Source organism: Rhyacophila brunnea, unplaced genomic scaffold (genome assembly GCF_057557595.1).
Source record: "Rhyacophila brunnea isolate RB1 unplaced genomic scaffold, BYU_Rbru_1.0 scaffold_1, whole genome shotgun sequence".
NCBI lineage: Eukaryota > Metazoa > Arthropoda > Insecta > Trichoptera > Rhyacophilidae > Rhyacophila > Rhyacophila brunnea.
Genome location: NW_028232751.1, coordinates 47819372 through 47842660, shown reverse-complemented (window position 1 = coordinate 47842660; position 23289 = coordinate 47819372). Strand labels below are relative to the sequence as shown.

General features: G+C 36.2%; 1 protein-coding gene across 1 annotated transcript in view; it reads left to right on the top strand.

Annotated features, from left to right (window-relative positions):
• Window positions 1-14028, top strand: part of LOC147079873 (uncharacterized) — a 38494-nt gene extending 24466 nt beyond the window's left edge. The window contains exon 8 of the mRNA XM_085945728.1: window positions 13567-14028. Coding sequence (XP_085801854.1) covers window positions 13567-14028 — 462 coding nt within the window. The remainder of the gene's footprint in view (window positions 1-13566) is intronic.
• Window positions 14029-23289: the final 9261 nt, after the last annotated feature.

The window sequence follows — 23289 nt, the reverse complement described above, 5'->3', positions numbered from 1 at the left end:
ATTAAAATATGTCAGTAAAAATATTTGTTTTCATTGAATTAAGAATACAATTTGCAGATGATGCCTGTTAGTTTTTAAAATTCAATTAAACCCTGCCTAAACTAAACCATAATAATTTAGGTATACTCTGAGAGATCCAATAAAAAAAAAAGTGCACACTTTTTCAGTAAGTACTTTTCGGTGAATTAAGAATACATACTCGTATTATAATATATAGAATAGTTTTTTTAAACTCATTAAGTCATGCCTATACCCAACCATAATGGATAAAAAATATTCTTCTATCTATCATCATCAGCCGGTATCAATCTACTGCTGGATGAAGGTCTTCCCAAGCTTCTTCCAACTCTCTCGGTCCTGTGTCGTTCGCTGCCACGTATTTTCGCCGAACTTTACCAGTTCGTCAATCCAGCGGCTTTTAGGGCGACCCTGTGGCCGTTTCGTGCCCCTTGGGTACCACTGGATCAGTGTTGCCATCTTTTTCTATGCTGATTATAGTACAATGGCAAAAAAATTATAGTATTTCTGAAAAATATATAGTACAGGAACATTTTTCGTCTAGAATCCTTTAAAATTATAGTATTTTGGTATATTTCCCGTAAAATTATAGTATTTTCCATTTTTTTCGGAATTAAAATTATAGTATTGTACTATAATTATAGTACGGTTGGCATCACTGCACTGGATAACGGCATTTGTCCAGCGGCCGTCCTTTCGGCGAGCAATGTGCTCCGCCCATCTCCATTTCAGCTGTTTGGCAACGTCTATTACATCGCGTACTCCTGTCTGCTTGCTTCCTAACCCATTCTATCTATAGAATATCTTAAATTCTGTATGGTTTAATGTGCATTATACTGGATAATAATTTATAGATAAACGAATATTTTACTATTGCGTTGATTAGGCAGGGTTAATTGAAATTTAAATAATATATAACAAACATTATTTACACATTTTAGTATTAGTTCAATGAAAATAAATACGTTTGACTGACAAACTTTAGTGTGCACTATTTATGTCGGAACTTAACAGCCTACCTTCACCCTTCGCCACTGATACAGAGCATGCTAAGACAACAGGGGCGTAAGAGACAATTATTTAACGTTTTATAGGAAAAAAATATTTTTTACTTTAATTAGTTAATTAATTCACCGAAAATAGTTGTAACCTCATAACGGAATATAGTCTCATTGACGTTTTTTTAACTGATTTTTTTCTAAAAATATTTTTTACGCCCCCTTTGACACGACATGGTAGTAAAAGATGTTATAACCATTATTCAGAATAACTCTAATAAGAATTATACATTTTTGTGACGGAATTACGAGAAATACGATTATATAAAATACTGTAAAAACACACATAATAATATAACCTCTGCAATCAGAGCTAAAGTGTATTTAATCAAATTTTTATTAAAATCACTTAGGTTTCGGCCACATAGGCAGGTGCTTAGCTAGTCCGGAGCTAGATGCTATGCTTGTCTACTAAAAACACTACTGCCACATTGCACGCTACGTGCTTAGGTATAAATTCATTTGACATTTGGGAGCGCTCAAGTCAACAACGATATGTCACTCTCAAAACTAACCAGAAAGCTACTTTTCACAGAGAATTTAAGTTTAAAATTTCGAAAGACTCAAATTCGAACTTGTTGCGTGCGTACTGTCAATTATTCATCCCATACGTCATTATTCATAACCTCAAAATATACGGTGTTTGACGTTTGTCATACTGAAGAAACAACCACCATCTTGAAAAATCCATATACAATGGAAAAATCACCAAGTGACACAATAAAAATAACCAACACGTTTGTTCGCCGGGAGATTCACGAGGTGACCCGTAATGACGTAGCGAGCCGCGTGCAGTGTGGCCATTGTGATAGAATAGTGTGCGTTCGTTCACTAGGATATGTCACTTAGCACGTAGCCACCAAGCAAGGTACTTGCCTATGTGGCCGAGGCCTTAAGTATAGTTTTTTTACCTAAACCATCACATTTTGAGTGTATTCATAATATAAATCCGAAAATCTTGAAACAACTAAGCCGCGAGTAGGTACATTATTAAGGGCATGAAAAATCTTAAATTACGTTCCTTCAAAGGTGAACAAAAGGCAGCCTGGTTCTCAAGTAAAGACATACGTTAATGAAATAATGGAAATTACTTTATAAACCAAAGACCATCTACAACAGAATAGTATCAGCAGGTGGGGAATAATAATATTTCATATAATTTTAATTGGTACAAAGTCAATGTGCCGTTTGTAGAAATTTTGAAATTGATTAATTTATAAAAATTTACGACAAAAAATAAGTAAGTACCAACTAAAAATGCTATTCTCACGAAGTATAGTGTAGCTCGCTTAGATGTTTACAAAATGTGTTTTTTTTTTATTAAAAAAAGCTTTGAAACCTATTTTTAAAGTAAGCTGTATTTAATTACGTGTCTCGTACTTCTGTCATTAAATGTGTCTCTTGTATTTAGTACAACCCCCCTCCTAAGGCATCTCCATTTAAGGGATCACAACGCATTTCGATGTGACAGTATTTTCCAAAATAGTTTAACACATTATGCAAGACTGTTAATAACATAATTCAACTTAAAGTAGAATTAATCAAAATAACTATGTTTCAAAACCACTACCATGATGTTCTACCACGTAAACGCCCAAACTAGTTCATTTAATGCAAGCAAGTTTTTGGAAAATATTTGTACTGTATACTATCTACGTTAACTTATTTTAAATGTCACCATTATGAATAAAAACTGTATTTCCCATTCGTAAATATCTTTATTTTTTTGTATTTTATTGAGACATTATACACCCCCTTGGAAAGAGGATAATATTATTTTTTAAGATAAACTAGGTAGGTACTTAAATATGTGCCGCGCGGATTAAGCGTCGACCTATAGCGTCGTGTGTCCCAGGTTCGAATCCTGGGTCTGGCAATTACACGTATTGTTTTTCAATATGATGATTCTTTTCTTTCGACCATGTCCCATCCTAATAGGATCATATGGGCCTCCACAGAGTGGAGGTTTGTATTGACAGATTTTGTTTTTTTACGAGAAATGGATGTCAGCCACTTACTCAACCTATTAGGTAAATATCCTGACACACAAATTGAAAAACAATATGTGTATTTGCCAGACCCAGGATTCGAACCTGGGACCCACGGTGTTATAGTCCAACGCTAAAGCCGCGCGGCCACCGTGGGCGTAATATAATAATTAATAAGCATTTATTATATTTATCAACATCAAGTCTGTTTCCAAATTTAATGATAAGGTTTAAACAAAAGTAAAATAGATAATAGCTCTTCAAATTATAACAACTCTATTTGAGACGCACTATACTTGACTCACAGTTTACTGAGATTGACTTCAAGTATAATTTAACGAATAAAAATGAATAAACCATGGCGAAATAGATACTTCAATACAAAATGAATTATATTTGTGACATAACTCGTCAATGGGTAAAAAGAAATCGTATGAGCAGGTGAGTGGGGTGCGTATACAATTTAAAGGGGCTCTTTGTGTGTGTTTCTATATTGCCGGTAATCTACTTAGCGCGATAAGATGTCCAGTAGCGCAGATAGTTCTTTGAAATTGGATGGACGCCTCGTGGTTTGTTGGCCAATGGCGGCGCGGCTCTGCCTTGCTGCGGAGTGAAAAGAAAAATAAATTGGTGTAGTGTTTGTTCTGACTGCATTTACACATATGTGTTATGACAGCGGCGCACTGAAAATAGTTTGTCTTTTTTAAAAAATAGACTTAATATCTTTCACTGATTCGTTAAGACATTGTTAGGCCTTTCTGAGCTGGTAAATTTTACCTTTTGTAAATAAATTGAACAGAAAACTATTTTATTGAACATATAAAAAAGGCAAACACAATATATTTTCATCGATGAATTATATCAATAATTCGAAAGTGAGAAAGCATTTGATTCACATACGATTCATTACTGGTCTTCAATTAATATGAAGCGTGAATCATGGCCCCCACATCCTGAAGCGGGCCCTCCTACCTATCGCTTAGGTTAAGGGCAGTGTGATGTTCTACAATAGAGTTCCTTGAATGGTATTTCGCGGATCCCCAAGGTTTCATAAGGTAAAATTAAGGACATTCTGTGTATTTTCAGCATTTTTTGTATTTTTTAAATAAATCCACTTGATATATTGAGTTGTCGGCCCTCGGCATCATATTATGAAGCCCTGGTCTCGTCCCATTTTTATGGTAGCCAAGTAACATATTATGACCCGTCGCTATTTTTGATAAATAGCCATCAATAGTTACGAAACACAATAATTATCATAGAATATTATACCAATCATCATGTCACAGCAATTTTAAAATGTTCATATTCATTAAGTAAAATAGCGCAGCAGGCGACTTTTTTACAATAAATTTATGGTGTGTGTTTATCTCACAGCCGCGTCCCCAGGCTGTAGCCCTGTCAGCCCCCCTTGTAGGGGGCATGTTGTCACCGCAAGTGGTACCGAATAAGTAGAATGCGTCTGAAAGGTAAACCTATGGGCCGTTGGATCGCCCGAATAGTTATTTTCTGAAGAAAGACCTACTTTGTTTTCCCACCACCACCCGTCATGTATATACAGCCGTGGATATGCACGACCGCCTTCCGTGACGCTATAAACGTGTTTGAAAGAAGTGATTTTAAGTGCTCATTCCGTCCCGAAACAAAGCCGCACGGGACTGATGCTACAACCATACACCGTAGTGCTTAAAGAAGAAAGTTAAAAAAAGGAAGAAAAACAATCTTTTTGGACTGGTTCTGCTGTCCGTTGACGTTAAGCGCCCTATGTATCCGCATACTGAGTGTCACGAGTTGAAATGGATGAGTCTACAGAGGAGTCGGGCTATCCCGCTCCCCATACGACGCTGCAAATTTCTCGAATGCCGCAAAGTTGGCCTCGGATGCTATCAAATCTGCGTGGCCAAATGGGCCCGTGTGATGACGGACCCTGGCAAACATCTACGCTCGTTCAGTTTCCATAAGCGAGCAATCCCAGAGGACGTTTTCAATGTCTTGGTGGTCATGCCCGCAGGTACAACCAGGCCCATCTCCTATCAAGTCAAACTCGTAGAGTTTGGCGGCAAAGTTGCCATGGCCGGTGGGCAACTGGCTAATCCAATGCGAAGGTTGTAGTCTTCTAGTTTGGTGCCTGCAGAATACGTCTCGAAAAGACTTGGCAACATACTGCACATAATTGATCCAATTTGTTGATGATAATGACAACGTTTTAATAATATTATGATGGCAAAAAAATCGACTCACGCCTATGTGGGACTGGGGTTGAACTAATAACGTCGAATGGAATGAAACCGAAGCTTTGCCGTTCACACGCCTTTCAAATAATATTATATATACCACAGCCTTTGCGGCTGGATTAATGCAAAGTAATCTATATGGTGTCTATGGAGCTATTTTATTTTTAGCATCACCACATGGATCAAATATGTTAAAGGAAAAAACTTCTTATAAGTGGGTATAGCTTTTATAATTATTATATCGAAGCTGTAAAGGAAAAAAAGGCGTGACGTATTTAATAGTTACTTATTATATAGGTATTTGGATATTAATTTTCAATCTCCAAAAAATATCTCAGTAGGCGTTATTCCGTGACGGCGTTACGACTTTTATTAGTCGCGTCCATGGCAAAACCACTCAAGAGAATAAATGTGAAATTGAGCTTTTGATGGCATCGAAAATCATTTTCATAAGCGAATTTCACAAATTCCACTCAAAATCAAAGTTGAGAGTTTTTTTTCTTTTTAACTCGGGCGGAAAAAAAATTACTGGGGAATTTTAAAAATTGTGTTCAAAGTCACGTTACAAAATTCAGATTTTTGAGACTAACAATAGTGATTACATGTTGTATGCCAGATTTATTTGTAACAAGCTTCAAGTGTGTAACTTGCATTATTTATTTATTTATTATTTAAAAAAAAAGAAGATATTATGAAAAAAATATATCTTAGTAAATGCAAATATGTAGCAGCATGTTTATTTATAATGCCGTCAATACAGAAACTGTATTTATTTCATTTATATAGTTATGTACCAATTAAAATATATTTAATACAAACGAAATGTTCGTATCATTCTCACTATTATAATAGTAATTAAATATTTTTGACATAATATCCATATCGGTGTTCTTAGACTAGTGGTATTTAAGATGTGTGCCGCGGAAAACAATCCCCAGAAGCACTGCATTCTGTTGAAAAAAATCCATATAATTTAAATTCAAAGCGCTGTTACGCGATAATGATTTATTCATTTAAATTTAAGAGAACAAAACATTTCGGACAAAACAAATATAAATTCAAGAAGTTCACAACATTATTACCCTTACAAGAGAGAAGAAAATGTATATTATAAAAAAACAATACAATTAATTTGATAATATATGATATTGATAATTGATAATAATTTGATAGATGTTTATGCTCTGGTGGATGTATTGTTCGGGCGATAATGAAATGTGAACTGTTCTTCCGTTATAAATAACTAACTATGGTGACTATACGTCGTTTATTTAAAAATAACACCTTTTATATGACCACTGTGTCCTTTATTACAAGTATATTTTGAAAAAACACTTTTTTCATTAAATTTGATAACGCCAAGTAATTCATCATGATTTTTTAAAGGAACAAAAACCATACATAGGAAAAACATTATTTTCGGAAAAGCGAATTCATTTTGGGATGAAAACTTAAAACAAATTTCTATTTTTTAATTAACTATATATTTTATTCAACTAATAATTCACAATATTTAAGATTGTACCATTCTATCGATTATATCCAGTCGGTTAGTAATTAAAAGTAATAAATACATTTATTTAGAATACAGAAATCGATTGCCCACTGTAACTTATGCTCATGAGCAGGTATTAATAAGGTCAGTAGTTAAAGTTTGTCACAATTGAGCATGTCATTTGTTGGATAGTGGTAATGTACATGGCGCGAAACCCAAGAGACGTAGGTTCGATTCCTGCCGGGTGTCTTACTTTATTCGAAAAAGATTTTTTCTATTGGCTATATTTTCTGATGAGTGTTATATTCAAATTTCTATTTTCTTAAATGTCGTAATTTTTTTAATATTTCAGATGTAGCATATTGTCGTTGATACCTACTAGTACCTACTTAAATAGAATTAAGATTTTTTGCAATATAAAAATTGTCAATGAGATTAAATTATAATATTGAATACACCAGTGGCGACGGGTGGAGGTAGGCTTTTAAGATTCGACATAAATAGTGCACACTAAACTTTCTCAGTTTAATTATTTGTTTTTATTGAACTCAGAATACAATGTGCAGATGGTGCTGGTTAATTTTTAAATCTATAATACTTTAGATATGCTATGGGTGATCCGACAAAAATAGTACACCCTTTTTTTGTCATACTTATTTGTTGTCGTCGAATTAAGAATGCATATTACAGATGGTGTTGCTTTGTTTTTTTTTAAATTTATTAAGCCCTGCCTAAACCAAACATAATCGATAAAAATATACTTCTATCTACACAATATCTTAAATTATGTATAGTTTAATGGCATATTTCAGATGTTTTGTAGATAAACGAATATTTTTTGACTATTATCGACTATGGCTTGGATCAGGCAGGGCTTAATTGAACTTTAAAAACTGACAAACACTATCTACATACTGTAGTCTTAGTTCAATGAAAATAAATACGATTGAATGACAAAGTTTAGTGTGCACTATTTTTAACAGCCTACCTTCACTCTTCGCCACTGGTATGTATACACAATAGGTATCTTCATAACATTTGTATTAAAAAGATGTTCTAGCGAGCAGAAAATTCATTATTATTTTATCGTACTATTGTTTTTTTTACATACCTACGAGGTTTTACAGTATGGGCGACGGTAATGGACCCCAATGTGTAAGTAATTTAACCAAATTTAGATTTGTTACATAATCTTGTAAAACTAATATCCGAAGTATTATTGAATATTCCGAATAGGAAACGTTCAATAAATTATTTTTATGTTTTATGTTTTTTTGTGAATGAAATTTGCCAAATGCACTCTTGCGAAATTCCACGAAAAGAGGACAATGTGACATCCGCTGCCGTGACTGTCTTTTTATTCCGTTTATTCCAACGTAAAATAACTAACTGCTGGAAAATTACTTTAACTACGCCACTGATATCTTTTGTATTATAATTACTATCATGTGCTTTTCTAATCATTTTTTTAGCTCCCGATCAGTAGAACTTTCTTACCTCAGCTGAGGCATGGTCTAAAAAGATCGTGACTAGGTGATGCGCAGAATGCGGGTCGCGGGTGCAAATGACGGAAGCCGAACGAAATATAGTTTGTCATAAAAGTTCAACATGCGTCCTTTTTATGTTATGACGCCATGACAAAACAAATCGACGTTCAGACGCCTCGACTATCGCTCTCCGAATGACAACGCGGCCGTAATTGCGTTCTACATACAGTTGAAAATTATTTGCCGTTTCACTTATGTACGCTCTTAATCTCTGAAAAATATAACGAAATACGTCAAGCACAGAAAAGCCAGTGCGCGCGCCATCTAGTTGAATGGTGTACGTATGCGTATGCACGAGTTAAGGGACCTTGTCACGATGTCTCTTATCGCTATATATATATTTTATAGGAGTTATATTTTTATTTTACTTAGTTTTAGTGAAATGGTATTGTGAACACTTCCTAATAAAAATGTACCATAACAAGTGTTGTGAAAAATAATTTTTATTTAATAACTTACCAAGAACACTTCCTTCTCAGTGAGTTGTACAAACAGTGCGATATTTGGACATATTTGAAGTCTGAATATAATCAAGACTTAAGGTAAAAAACATACTTAAGTGTTATGTATGTATGAGAAAAAATCTGGAAGAAATCTTGGACCGAGTTGGATTTGAGCATACTTCTCATACTTACACGGATAATCGTTTTACCCAATTAAGATACCGACTCTAGTATCTATTCGATGGGAAACTTCACTCTCTCTACATTTCATATTTACTTACCCGATTGATTTGAATCTAAAATTTTGTTGAAAATATTGCAACGTTCATGGTTTTCGGTGTGAAGCTTGCGATAACGCAAACTTGGACTCCTCCGAACCAACCCGCCCCGCATAGCACACGGTCTTCAAGCGTATCACGAGGCCCTACGTTTGAATGTGAATCATTAGAAATTGTTTACGTCTCGAAGTATCTCAGCGCATCTATTCCATACACAACACTACTATCAGCCGCTATCGACGGTTAAAGAGGGTAGTTTATCATAATTATGTTTGTATTGAAGTATTATAATTGTCACAATAAGTAAGCCGTCGAAACAGTCAAAACTGTCTATCTCGCTCTAAAATTTAGCACAGCCAAGAGAGGTGACTTATCGTAACAAATTACAACTAACTTATTGAAATTGTTACAATATGTGCTAATACTTCGGTATGTAAATATAATAAAATTGATAAAATGTATATTATACAAAAACAAAGTTAAGATGAACAGAAAATATGTAAAGAGAGAAAGACTTTCAAGTTTGGGAAAAAATTAATTAACAACGTGAAATTAAGCAGTATCCTAATCGAAAATACATAATTTGAAAACATCTCATATATATCCATTATAACAAACCCATTTAGACGATACACGAACCTGTCACCGTTGGATTCGCGCCACTGTGATTTTCCAATTAATCTACGGGCATCCTACTTAATTACGACATTGAAGTTAATGGCGTCATCAAACCACACCCGTTCCGAACCACGCCTGGTCTTAATCAGGTGTATCACGGGACCCTACGTTTGATGTGAAGCATCATTTTTTTTATGAATGGGAATGTCTCAGGAGTAGTTACCCAAGACTGAGGTCGCTATGCACTCACATGTGCTTTGACTGAATTTACATGACTGTTAAGAGTACCCATGGGAGATACGAGCACGTAGAGGCAATTTTAATAATTTTAGTAAGTAACAAAAACATTCGAAGTGAAGAAATTTTGACGTTTGTAGTATGACGCCGCAAATTTTCTAAATGCTATAAAATTGGCCTTTGTGGCGACAAGGTTGGACGGTCTGATGGGCCCCATCAGCTGGTTAAATCGACTTGAGCAGCTCATCCCTTTCCCTACACATTTTAGGACATTCCCAGAGAATATGGTTTGCATCCTGTATTTCTCCGCCACATGGACATGTTGAACGGGTAACTAAATGAAGAGATCTTATTATATATATTATATATACTAATTATATATTATATACTAATTAATTAATTATGACAATTTTAACTAGTAGTTATTACATGAATTGCTTATCTTTTTGTAAGTACTTAAATATTTTACAGCCGCCATCTTTGGCAGCCTATATTGACGTTGAAGTATCCGGATCCGTTCCAGTGTTTCGTTCGGCAGGGGGATCTTTTTGTTTCGACGCATCCCGGCGGGTAGAATTTAAATAGTGGAGGCTTTGAAGGTGACAAAGTGCACGCTGAGTGAAAAATTGGTTTCCGAGTGCTGCGAGGCGTATTGGCGAGTGGTTTCTAAGTTGAATAGTGACACTATAATACTACACGACTAGACCACCATAATTGAATGAGAGATAGGAAAGTGATACTATAATATTACACAATTCTTATTTTACCTACATGAGCTTGGGATCTATTATATTACTTTGGAAGTGATGAAGGTTGAGAGAGAAGGTCGTTGTAGCTTGGTTTTTTGGAAGTTTATTACAATAAATACAATAACACTTTAATAAAGATGACAGCGTGCGATAATAATCGCGGGTAATAATGTCCAGGTGAGATCAATGTGATCAAGAGATCTCTGCCATTCTGGACAGTGTCGACCTGTGTGTCCCTGATAACTATTTTTGAAATAGAGAGCATCAGTTGTTTATTCTGCCAAGGTGCAGAACCAGCCAGCCACTGGTAATGCCAACATGCAATGCAATTGCCCTATGCCTCAATGTTGGGACGTGACAGGGTGGAAGAAGAAGTTGATATATGCCACTTGCGTGAGGTGAGTTTCGGTGGACGCTATTTTATAAATTCTTAAAATAGGGTCTCCTTAGCAAACTCGGTGTACTTCTTTGAACTTCTATAGATGTATAATTGTATTTTATGTTCTCTTTATTTATTTCATTTTTTATTACTTTTTATTCTTATTTATAATAATGTTTCATGTGAACGTCTTATACTTGTCCACAATATTTAAAAAATAAATTGAATTGAAATTTAACTGAATTGAAATTGAATCAAGAGATTGATTGATACTTGATTCGAGTGGAATGACGTTGACTATGTCGAGTGAAAGACTCGTTACAATGGTAGTGCGTCTTGTGACGAATTCGATAAGTTGAGTAACATTAAATGGACGCATGTTGAATTTTTATGACAAATCATATTTCGTTCGGCACGCGTCATTTGCACCATCCGCGCATCGCCCAGCCACGATATTTTTAGAACATGCCTCAACTGAAGTATAGCCGTAATTCGTTATCGATCTTTTTTGTAATAACGATCTTTAAAATTGTGACACATTTTTTTGAAATGATAGTTTGTACACTTTTTCAGCTTTGAAAAAATCTAACATTTTATTTTGCCATCTGGCATATTTTCTTACTCTATCTGGTATATTTTTGTGAATAACAGTTGGGAATACTGCTGGAGATAAAATCCGGTGCTCGTGGTCTAATGCGTAAGGCACTAGTTTCTCTTTATCAGGGCTCCGGGTACAATTGCCGGTGAATTTAGAATATATAATGATATTATAATAATATGCGATATTGCCAAACCTGTCAAGTTCTGTGCTGTATTTTACTTTTCACGACTGTCATTAGTGTTCACGTAGCCTACTGTGGTGTTAAAAAATCTAAATCATCCAACCCTAATCATACAACTCTTTTCAATATCTTTTTGGGTTAGCACCTGTTATACTTTTCATTTTTTAGAATACATATTGTTAATGACATTAAAATACTCGACGTTTAAAAGACGAACAAATTTCTGATGTCAATAAAAATGTATTCGCAGGACGCCAAAACTCACTAATTCGTCGATTAAATTGACCGTTTCTCTTACGGGAATCATTGATCCATCTTCATTATTTACAAGAGTCTTTTATATTGATTCATTGACTCGGATAAACAATGAATCAATCGAGCGTTCAGTTGATGCCAAAAAGTTTTTCATTGTGACTAATTATTGTATCGAATAACAAAGATGCTTTTTTGAAAATGAAGCTGAACGAAAGAACGTGAGTATAATATTAATATTAATAATTACGATATTTTTGTATTACAACACTCAAATGCGATGCAATGATTTTTATGTAGTTGAATAATTGGTATCCATAGAAAATATAATATTCTGTACGTCGGTGTATTGAAAGAAGGAGACATATTATTTGAAATATTTTAATGACTGTATTTTTGTTTTCCGCCTCGGATGGAAAAAAAATCACGTGATAATGTTATGATAAACAAACAAATGTTGTCATGTTTCCTTTGACGATGTCCGATCCTAATAGGATCATAATATGGGCCTCCACAGAGTGGAGGTTTGTATTAACAGATTTTTCTTTTTACGAGAAATGGATGTTAACCACTTGCAGCATATTTTTATTGTTTCATCGCAAGTAGCGATGCGTGGTCTCACGGAACTTTGTTTTGATTAATGCGCGCAGATTTCTACTATGTGGACCATCAGAACAAGACCAACATTTAATTTTACGGCACATTTGCAGGTGTCAGCACGTCGCGTTGAGTTTCGTACAGATAGTTTTGTAATTATATATATTTATGTAACCACCATTGACTGAATAAATAGTTCGTGGATATAAATTATATTATATTATACCCATATCGGTCTGAACAAGGCTTTACAAGACTTTATGATAAAAAATATTATATACTTACATATATCATAACCTATTGATACTTATCTAATATATATATATTATCTAATGCACTATTTATTATTAAGGTTAATGGGTTAGCCGGTGGGTTGTGAGAACACTTCGTGGGGGTTGTTGCCAAAAGTTGATAATTTAGGTATTTAGAGTTAACAATAGATTCTGTGTCTATATATAAATATGTATGCTAGAAAAAAAATCAAGGCCGTCCGATATAGAAGATGCACATAAAGGACAAAGAAATTAGCATTATGCCTGATTTTATACGTCATACTGACCATGTCCGATCCTAATAGGATAATATGGGACACCACAGAATGGAGAATTGTATTAACAGATTTCTTTTTTACGATATATGGATATTAGCCACTTGCTTAACTTATTAGGTTATGCGTATTTGCCAAATCCAGGATTCGAGCCTGAGACCCACGACGTTATATGGCAACGCTGAAGCCACGCGGTCATCGTGGGCATTTTTAGGGATTTTATAAGTCATGTCAAACTTTCGAATTGCAATTACTTCATAACATGATTTCAAGATCTATCAACTTTTGGCAGTAACCCACGACTTTCACTGTCGCACACTCTTACTAAATACTTATTATACCAGTCGGAGGTGGGATTAATTTTTGATGGCCTCAGGGCGGGCAAAGCCCCCGGACCTGATGGGATCAGCAATGTGATTGCCAGAAGGGCGTGGCTTCGAGCGCCTCATGAGATAGTCGGGCTGCATGCTGACTGCATGAACAGGGGCATCTATCCGAACTGTTGGAAGAAGGGTCTCCTTAGGATTATACCTAAGATGAGCACTCGACCACCGCATGACCCAAAAGCGTACCGTCCAATCACTTTTCTGCCAGTGCTGGGAAAGATATTGGAGCGGTTAATCAGCAGAAGGCTGGAGGACCACCTTGAGAGAATCTACCCTATCTCGGATAGGCAATTTGGCTTCAGACCCGGCAATTCTACTGAGGACGCCATCAGATTTGCACAGAAATTTGTTGAGGACTCAGAAGGAGTCATTGTGGCAGGCTTCTTTTTGGACATAGCCGGTGCCTTCGACGCCGCATGATGGCCATTAATTCTGTCTAAGCTTCGGCTCCGACAGATCCCGGGAGACCTCTTTGCCCTAGTGCAAAGCTATTTTAATAAAAGGGAAGCTATATACGACTCTAGCACTGAATTGATTTACAGGGGGACCACCATGGGGTATCCGCAGGGTTCCGTGCTTGGCCCCTTGCTATGGAATATACTTTTTGACGATGTTTTGACGTTACCTCTGCCACCGGGCTGCGCGCTCGTCGCGTACGCTGACGACCTTCTTTTACTAGTTGGCTTGCCGAGTCGTCCGACACTCGAGCGCGTAGCTAAGGACGCATTATCGAGAATCCTAAACTGGGGTAAGCTTAATAAGCTTGAATTTGCACCTGGCAAAACGGAAGCTATTCTCCTCAAGGGCAGCTCAAGGATAAACATAAATAAGCGATCACCCGCAGTGCGTTTCGGCGACTCGGCTATACGGTTTTCTCGAGAAGTGACCTACTTAGGGGTCGTTCTGGACGAGAAGCAGACCTTTTTGAAGCATGCTAAAGTAATTGTGGCTAAGGCCAACCTAGCCTATCAGAAGGTTGCTCGCCTGGCGGGTAACAATTGGGGCCTAAAGCCTCGGGCCCTGAGAATCGCCTACGAGGCTATATTTGCTGACAATTGTAAAGAGAGCTCTGTTTAGCGGACAGAGGGCTGCTCTGATTGGCCTTACTAAGGCCTATAGGACCACATCTACGGATGCCCTGGCGGTCCTTGCGGGGGTCTTTCCCCTCGACTTGCACGTTCAAATTAGAGGATCGATCACTCTCCTTATGAGGAGGATCAATAACTTCTGACACCGCCATCGAAAGTGGAGGGCGTGAGCTACAGAAAAACTGTATCTGAACTGGTCTACAAGACCGCATATGCGGCATGGCAGGCGTGATGGGTGGCCTCCACTAAGGGCCGCCAGACTTTTCTATACTTTCCAGATATCTTGGTGAGACACATGACGAGGCTACTGGTGCTGACCCACTGGACTAGTCAATTCATGACTGGCCATGGAAACTTTGCGGCCAAACTGCAGGGGTTTAGTTTGGCAAGACATGGGTCGGGCTGCTCATGTGAACACGACCAGCAGGACGCAGAGCACGTCCTGTGGGACTGTCCACTTATGGGCCCCAAACGAGCGGAGTTGTTTGCCCGGGTCCGACCCCATTCGGGCCCAATAGGACACGCGGACATGGTGGCAACCGAGGCCAATTTCGCGGCCTTTACTAAATTCGCCAGAGCGTACGGGGAGCGGGACACTCTCGACTCCCCTCGCGACTCTTCAAATTAAAGTCGCTTTGATAGTTGCCATATAAATTAACATCATGCATTCGCACTTCGGTGTAAGGTTGCATCACCAGTCCCGTGCGGCTCTGCTCGGGACAAAATGAGGGCTTAAATTCTTTGATCTGGCACACGTAAGGGTTATGTTAGCCGGCCGCGTATTACGTGGCTGCATATACATAAAGGTTGCGGAGGTGGGAGTTTTACACACCATGTTCAATTAGTATCAATAATAATTTCATTGACATGTTTTCTTTTTAAAGTAAATGGGTAACGTTTTTAGTCATCTTTACACGATTTAAGAATTAATACCCCCGTCGCCATCACGAAACAAATTGACGCATTGACACTTCGACGATCGCTCTCAGACTGCCAGCGAGTCCAAAATTTCCTCGCGTCTATAGTTGAAAATTATTTGCCGTTTCACTGAAGTATTGCCTTAAAAAATTAAGAATTGAAATTAAGAAAAATAAATGATTCCAATTGAAGGCGATCGAAATTTAGCATATTATACATTCCAACGCCAAGGAAGGTGACTAACTTGGATGCTTTTAGTATTCTCTAGTATCCTCTATCCCCCATGGAGTGTGGACAGCCGGAGGCCTGGAGCCGGAGGAGCCTGGAGATTTAAGGACAATGGCTTCTTGCCTCTTCTGAAACCAAATTGATTTCTGAAAGCGGTGCGTTCTCAATCAGGTGGGGCTCAATCCATATATTTTAATTCTGAAAACGAGTTCTTTTTGCAAGGTGTAATTTACCGTCCACTAACTGCCACGTATCTATACTCCTTAACGTGGCGTAACAAAGGGTAGGTAACTTTCAATATTGTCCAAAGAGCGTCCCACAAGAAAAACTTGATTAATGCCCACTAGAGTGTGCGTGGTCTGTATTTTGATGTATGTGACATTATGATCATGCTAGTTTGATTATGAAGGGACTTTTTCGCTCGCCGTAACATGATTTTCCCTTGTGGAAACCAACTTGCAATGGCCAACTGCTAGAAGTGAGAGCCGGGACGTCTACAAATGCTCTTACCTTCAAACCGACATATAGGTACACTCTCAGAGGATCATATCAACATATAAACTACATAATATGACGTATGAGCGATAGCGCTCATAGAACGCGTCGAGCGGGCGAAGTCGGCGAATGCAGTGTTTATTCATAACCATAATCACACGTCTCTTCCCGCGCATTACCCTTCACCTATGTAATAAGCGGCCCAAGCAGCACAAAACAATTATTTTTAAAGCGCCTCTCATAACAAAGCAATAAAAATATTATATTATTTCGGGGCTTGTAATAAATATTTACGACGACATTATTCAACCAGCGATAAACTTGACACGCAGTAAAATTAAACAATGATTCTCTGTTATTAAATAATTGCTTTTCGCCCGTTGATCGACGAGGCCTCGAGCGGCGTAATTTTGGTAGCCGTGTTCAATGAATGGACTCCATTGTATTTTCTTTCATTTGTATCGCCTAGAAGCGGTGATTCGCGAAAAAACGATGATTCATGCGGCGGGCGCGTATAATGCGTCGTGAAATCCAGTGGGCGCTGGCGTATTTGATTACGTTGTATTTTCGTTGATTTACGCGCCACTTGTAGAAATTTTGCGCGAGCGCCGCACTCGCTGCGTCAATGGGCTTTATGCCTGAGACAGTGGGAAATGAAGCTAACAGAACTTGCACGCAAAACCACAGTGAAGAACTGAAAATTAGCAAATCCCTATTGAACAAATATGCATTTTTGTTCTTTTCATGTAAGTACTCATAGTGTAGGTATCTCTGTTAAGCGTTTAGTGTTTGCCATTTATTTTTAGGTATGGCATTCAATTCGATATAAATCATGTTAATAACTGCAATTGCTAAAATATTTGTATTCGTCAACTTTTACGCACGTTTTCGGTAGCATTGAAACTGATGGAAATTCTTGTAATAACGGAAACAGAAAAGCAATCGAATGAGTGTATAAGCCCACTCCTTGAGGAGTACATACATCAGCTGTACCAAGTGATGAGTCCAATCAGGTATTCAGTTTAGTCAACAATACTACTATAACGATGGTGCTCATTATGGTAAATCGTCATTATTTACTATAATATTTCCCAGTGAATGTAGTTTGTAAAATAAATACCTACTAAATTTGCCCAATTTATAGACAATATCTAGGACCTAGGTTGTCTCATACCAATATAATTAATTTGTTGTAATGTATATATAGTGTAGGATCTGCTATATTATATTTATATAGAAGATCCCACACAACGTGGTTCAACACTCAATTTAATAAAAAGAATTAATTCTTTTACACACAAAATTAACTCATTGCATTTTGATTTTACTATCGTAGCCAAATACGAAAAATATAATAATACGTTGTTTTTGTATATATTTTCAGTTGTCTCTTTGCGTCGTGGCACTAGCCGCGATGTGCAATGGTCACGGAGTTGCAGTCTCACACAGTAATATTGTACGAGGAGACGTTGGCCACCATTCGCTGGGACTCGCTAGCAAACATTTGGGCTACGGCGGACTACTCACAATAACATTGGGTATAGTGGACTGGGGTACAACAGCTTAGATTACAATGGACTGGGTTATAACGGCTTGGGCTACAATGGACTGGGACACAGCGGTTTAGGCTACAGTGGTCTTGGGTACAATAGACTCGGTCACAGCAGCTTGGGTCTTAATGGATTGGAATATGGAGGCGTTGGGCATGGCTATCGAAACGGAATATATGGAGGAGATCACTATGTGAGTATTTTAGATATAAATGTTTTTGTTAAATAATTGTTTATAAATTTTCATCAACTAATTTCTGTGTACCCAGTAAATCGAACCTATTCTGGTTTTCATATAATGTCTTCCATATTTTTTTATCGTGCTATAAATTAACGCCTTTTCTACAATAAATAATTATATTCGATATACTTTTACATTTTTTAAATAGATTTGCTTCAGATGAGAGATGAACAAAATAAATTAAAATCTTGTTTCTGTCATTCGTATTACGCAGTGAAAAATAGTTGCCTATAAATCAAAAGAAGCGTGCCAAATATAAAAATGTAATGTGATAGTTCAGGCAATAAAATCATTGAACGAACGTTTTCTGAAGGTGTTGTGTTAATTAAACACTTTTGCATGCTCAAAACATTATTTTAATTACCTTGGCAGTGGTAAAAGAGTAATATTGGGATAAGTTATCAACTTTATAAGGCGACTTTGTGAAACCTTTTTCAGTTATTTTACATTGAAAAAGTTCCTTAAAAATTAACGATACCAGCATAATAATTGTTCTAATACTTAACAAGAGTTTTTATATTATTTCGTATATCCATGGATAGGCTCTCCACTTTTTTAATACTAATATTAATTCGTGTTTTCTTACATTAAAGGATGATCCAAAATACTCGTGTTATTATGAGTAAAAGACGGTCACACTGGAGATGCGAAATCTCAACAAGAAGTCAGGGATGGTGGCGTTGTCAAAGGTAAAAACAAATATATTATATTTGCACGTCCTTGATAAACTAGTTGATCTAATTTCGAAATAAAGGACAGACGGAAGAAAATATTTATCCTACTCCAAGAATGGTCTTTATTTTATGTTTTGGTAGGAAGTCATGGTCAGGATGTAGCAGACTATTTAAGTATGATTGATTATTAGCCAATAACTCAAACCATGCCTTCATACCTTTTGAATACATAATAGTACATATACATATATGCAGCTAAATGTTCCATATAATATATGCGACATTTAGCGTATATTATACGAGACAGATTCCATGGGTTACGCTAACAAATAGGGCTTAAATGTTTCAAAATTGTCTGAGACGGATAGATATTTTTGATATTTTGTTGTGGAACCACTCAAAAACATATTCAAATACCTAAGAATCCTTAGCATGGTCATTACTTACACGGAATGTATTATGTAATGTATCTCTCTGGACCATGTACTAGTGTGTCATCACGGTAGGAGATGCTCAAGATTATACAGAATGTTTCAAGACTTCCACTAACAAAAAAATATAAAAAAAATACTGACCTGCATTAAATGACACTAGTGTCAATTTGCGTCAATTCTTGTCAATTTAAATACTTAGTTAGATCACTTTAATAAGAGAAAATACAAGGAGAATTTGCTCTCTGCTTGAATGAAGACGCCGGTAGGTAATTATCTCACCAGTAGACATTCATATATTTCAACAATTCTTGGGCTCGCACTATAGTATTCACTCTTTATTTATTTAAAATACAACTCAAGCATAGTAAAACAGAAGTCAACATCGAAAACATACATTTTTTTAAATATACACACTCAATATTAAAAACTACACAAAATGGTTTTGACAAAATGTAAAATATATCAGGGGCGAAGAACGCTTTCAAAATAATGAGCCCAGAACAGTAGCGACCGTAGATTTCTTCATGGCTTGGCATTCCGTGTCACGTAAAAATGGTTAAAAAATCATTTGGCCTTCATGATTTACGCCATCCATCTGAAGGAAGTTTTTTTTCACACTGCCACACTCTTCAACAAGTCTAAATACTACGAATTTTCAATGGCATCTTCCTCAAGCGTGAAGCCAAAAATTAGAGTGCTCGGCACAGTCAAACTCATAATTATCCAGCTCGGAGATTTTCAGGATCCATTCCACATCCAGCAGAACACTTCAAATAGAATTTGACAAATACGTCTAGTCTCTTTCTCTCCCTTAACGTTAAAATATAATGTAATATTGATGTTTATTAATGACCAATAAGCTTGTAGGTATGCTTTAATTTAAAGTTTAAATATAACGAGATAGTAAAATTATTATTTCTTACGTTTGACAGTTAAACAATGACACGAGAAGAAAAATCGTTTTAAAAAACAAAAGAAAATATGATTTGAAAAACGAAGCTAACCTTTGAGCAGTATTGCCAAATTTAAAACTATCATAAATATAATATCAATGTATTTTCACTAACATAATAATATAATCAATTATTGAAACATAAATTATTGACGCATTTCAGTCGTTTTCTGAAAGAGTTTACTGAACTAAACTGGTTGCATTTAAGATAAGTACATTGTTTTTTTTACCAAAATTTTGACTACAAAGATAAATAACAATTTTCTAATCGATGCATGATGAATCCAATTACTGGAATCTGATGATACATTACAATTATTATATATAGCATAACAAACGAATCTTATTTAGAAAATTCCAAATGATTTCGATGAAAACCTACGTACATACATATATTAACTTGATACAAGATAACCTTCAAAATACAAATACAACCTACCAATCAATAATTATTGCTAGATGTAAGAAAATATTGTTGCCGCGGGACCGTCTCATAGCTAGTAAAGTTGGCAAAAAGTCCGTTTCGAAAACAGGTTATGGGCTCGAATTCCGCTTAGCTTAACGAATAAACGACATGATAATTTTACTAGGAGCACATACTCTATTTCCACTATTATTTCATAACATCTTTGTAGATACGTCAACCATAATCTTGCCCCCATCCCGGTGATCCAAGTCCATTAATTATTTTACATAAAAGACACATTAAATTACTCAGTGGCGCACCCAGGGGGGGGGGGGGGGGGGGCAGGGGGCTCTGGCACCCCCCAAAATAAAAATTATCAGAATGTAATTCACCAGCACCTTTATAGAAAAAAATTTTAGATTTTTATTTCTAACACAAAAATTTCGAAAATGCCGGGTCTTTTTAGAAACCCAATCCCTAATGGAACTGTCAACAAATTCTCGGTGTCCATCCGAATTCCGGAGTGGTGTAGGTCATAGCTTGGGAGGGCTGACAGAGCTCCAGCCGGGGGGCCCGGGTTATGGGGGGCCCGGCGTGTCGGGTTGATCAGATAAGTGAGATAAACACACATCATAAATTAGCTTTAATAGTAAAAAAAGTCGTCTGCGGCATTTTCATTTACTTATATAATTGTGTAATATATTTTTTGATTATTATGTGTCGATACTCGACAGCTCCATTATTAAAGTAGATGTATTAAAAATCGCCAATAATTCACTGTATAAGTACCCTTAATTTGAACTAAAACACAATTTGGAAAACGTTAATTTAGTGTTTCATACTGCCTTTAATCTAAGCGGTAGGTAGGGGGGGGGCGCCAAATATCCTAGCCTGAGAGCCCGTTTCAGGATGTGGGGACCATGGTGTAGACAGGTACACCGAAGGCAATAGACAAAAGACCGATAAATGAGAAATTAGGGTGTGAAGATGAAAAAGAGCCTATGGGACTAATTTACATTATCCTCCTTGGGCCCCCCCCAATATTAAATCCTGGGTGCGCCACTGAAATTACTCATTATCAATATACCTCCATTTTGTAGCCATAAAAGTTGTAAAATAAAGTATACTTAGCAGTGATTCGGGGAAATTCCTAATTCAAATGAAATGCGAAACAATCAAACGTCAAAAATAAAATGGACGGAAATTTTCATAGATAACAGACGTATAATATGTATATATATATATAATATATACTTACTATTTTTGTCCTTTTCTGGCTTACTCAATATATAATTATTTTGTCTCTGTATAAGTGGCCTTAAGTCATTGGCTCTTTCAGAAAATAAATAATAATTAAAAAGGCCTAGAGCAATCTGTTAGTCGTTCAGCTTCTAATGTGGCGACGTGAATAACAGCTTTGACTAATTCATCTAAGAAATTTCCTTCACACTTTCACTGAAGAGGGGAAATTGTAGCCCGACATTTGAATATTGACGACTGATTTAATTTATTTTTAGGTTTTTCTTACCTCGTATTCTTATTTGTCCGGTGGTTCTCTGTCCGGTACAAATCTTGCAATCGATTTTTAACTAACTTACCGACTAGCTAGACATTTGAAACTTTTAGAATAGGTATATCAGAACACGATGCCAATGCATTTTTTTTAATACTTTTAGCCATCTTTAAGTAGAATTGAATTCATTTTCAGTTAATTCTGTTTTGCATGAAAAGTTATTTCGACACCTTTATTGGTTGCTTGGGGTCTGGGGTCCTAGCAACTAAATTATTAATATATACGTACGTTATTATGGAAATCAATATGACATGTCAAAATTTAAAAACGTTGTACCTATATAAAAAGTTCTTTTTATCTTGTAATTATTTTATTTTCATTATGATTTATTGGATTGAAGCAGGACAAGTGTCAGTTTAGAGTTAAGGTAGATGACAAAAAATATCGCTTTGGTAGAAAAGAAAAACTAATATAAAATATACTTACATATTCTAATACAATATAGCTGAACGCTTTTGCACCAATTATTATAGATAGAAATATTTTCATCGACGAGCGTTTCGCCAAGCGATAGTTTGTACCAATTTTAAAACATGTTATATTTATTTGAGGTGCGAACATAGAGGTATTAAATAAAAAGAGGGGAAAGAAATCGGTTTTCTCATACAACTGAATGAAGCAGGCCAACAATAGCTGACCTTACGAGAAATAGCGACGCGATAAAAAAAAATGCAGGACATCACGGAGGATTTACTTTGGTCTTTTAGTCATTATAACGTACCCATATAATATAATAATATTATCGTGGAAGTTTTGCCGCAACTTGATTACCAACCTGCTTCACCATACTTTCATATAATCTGCCACCCCTAGGGTGCGAAGTTTATTTCAATACATTGATATTCCAGTTAAATTGAAATATAACATTGGAATTAGTTTTATTGGTACTTAGCAACGCGTATAGTTTTTTTTTTAAATCTGATTTTTTTCGTTTATTAAAATACTGAAAAAAATATAGTTGTACTTTGTTCAGGTTTAAGACTAAATTGTTGGCACCATTTATTATAAAACTTAAAATTACAAGACAAAACTTTTCGAAAAATAACGCATTCGCAACAGTTTATCGTGAATATGAGTAATTAACATATACAGTTTGCAGCGGTAGAGTGGTGAGGTGAGGTT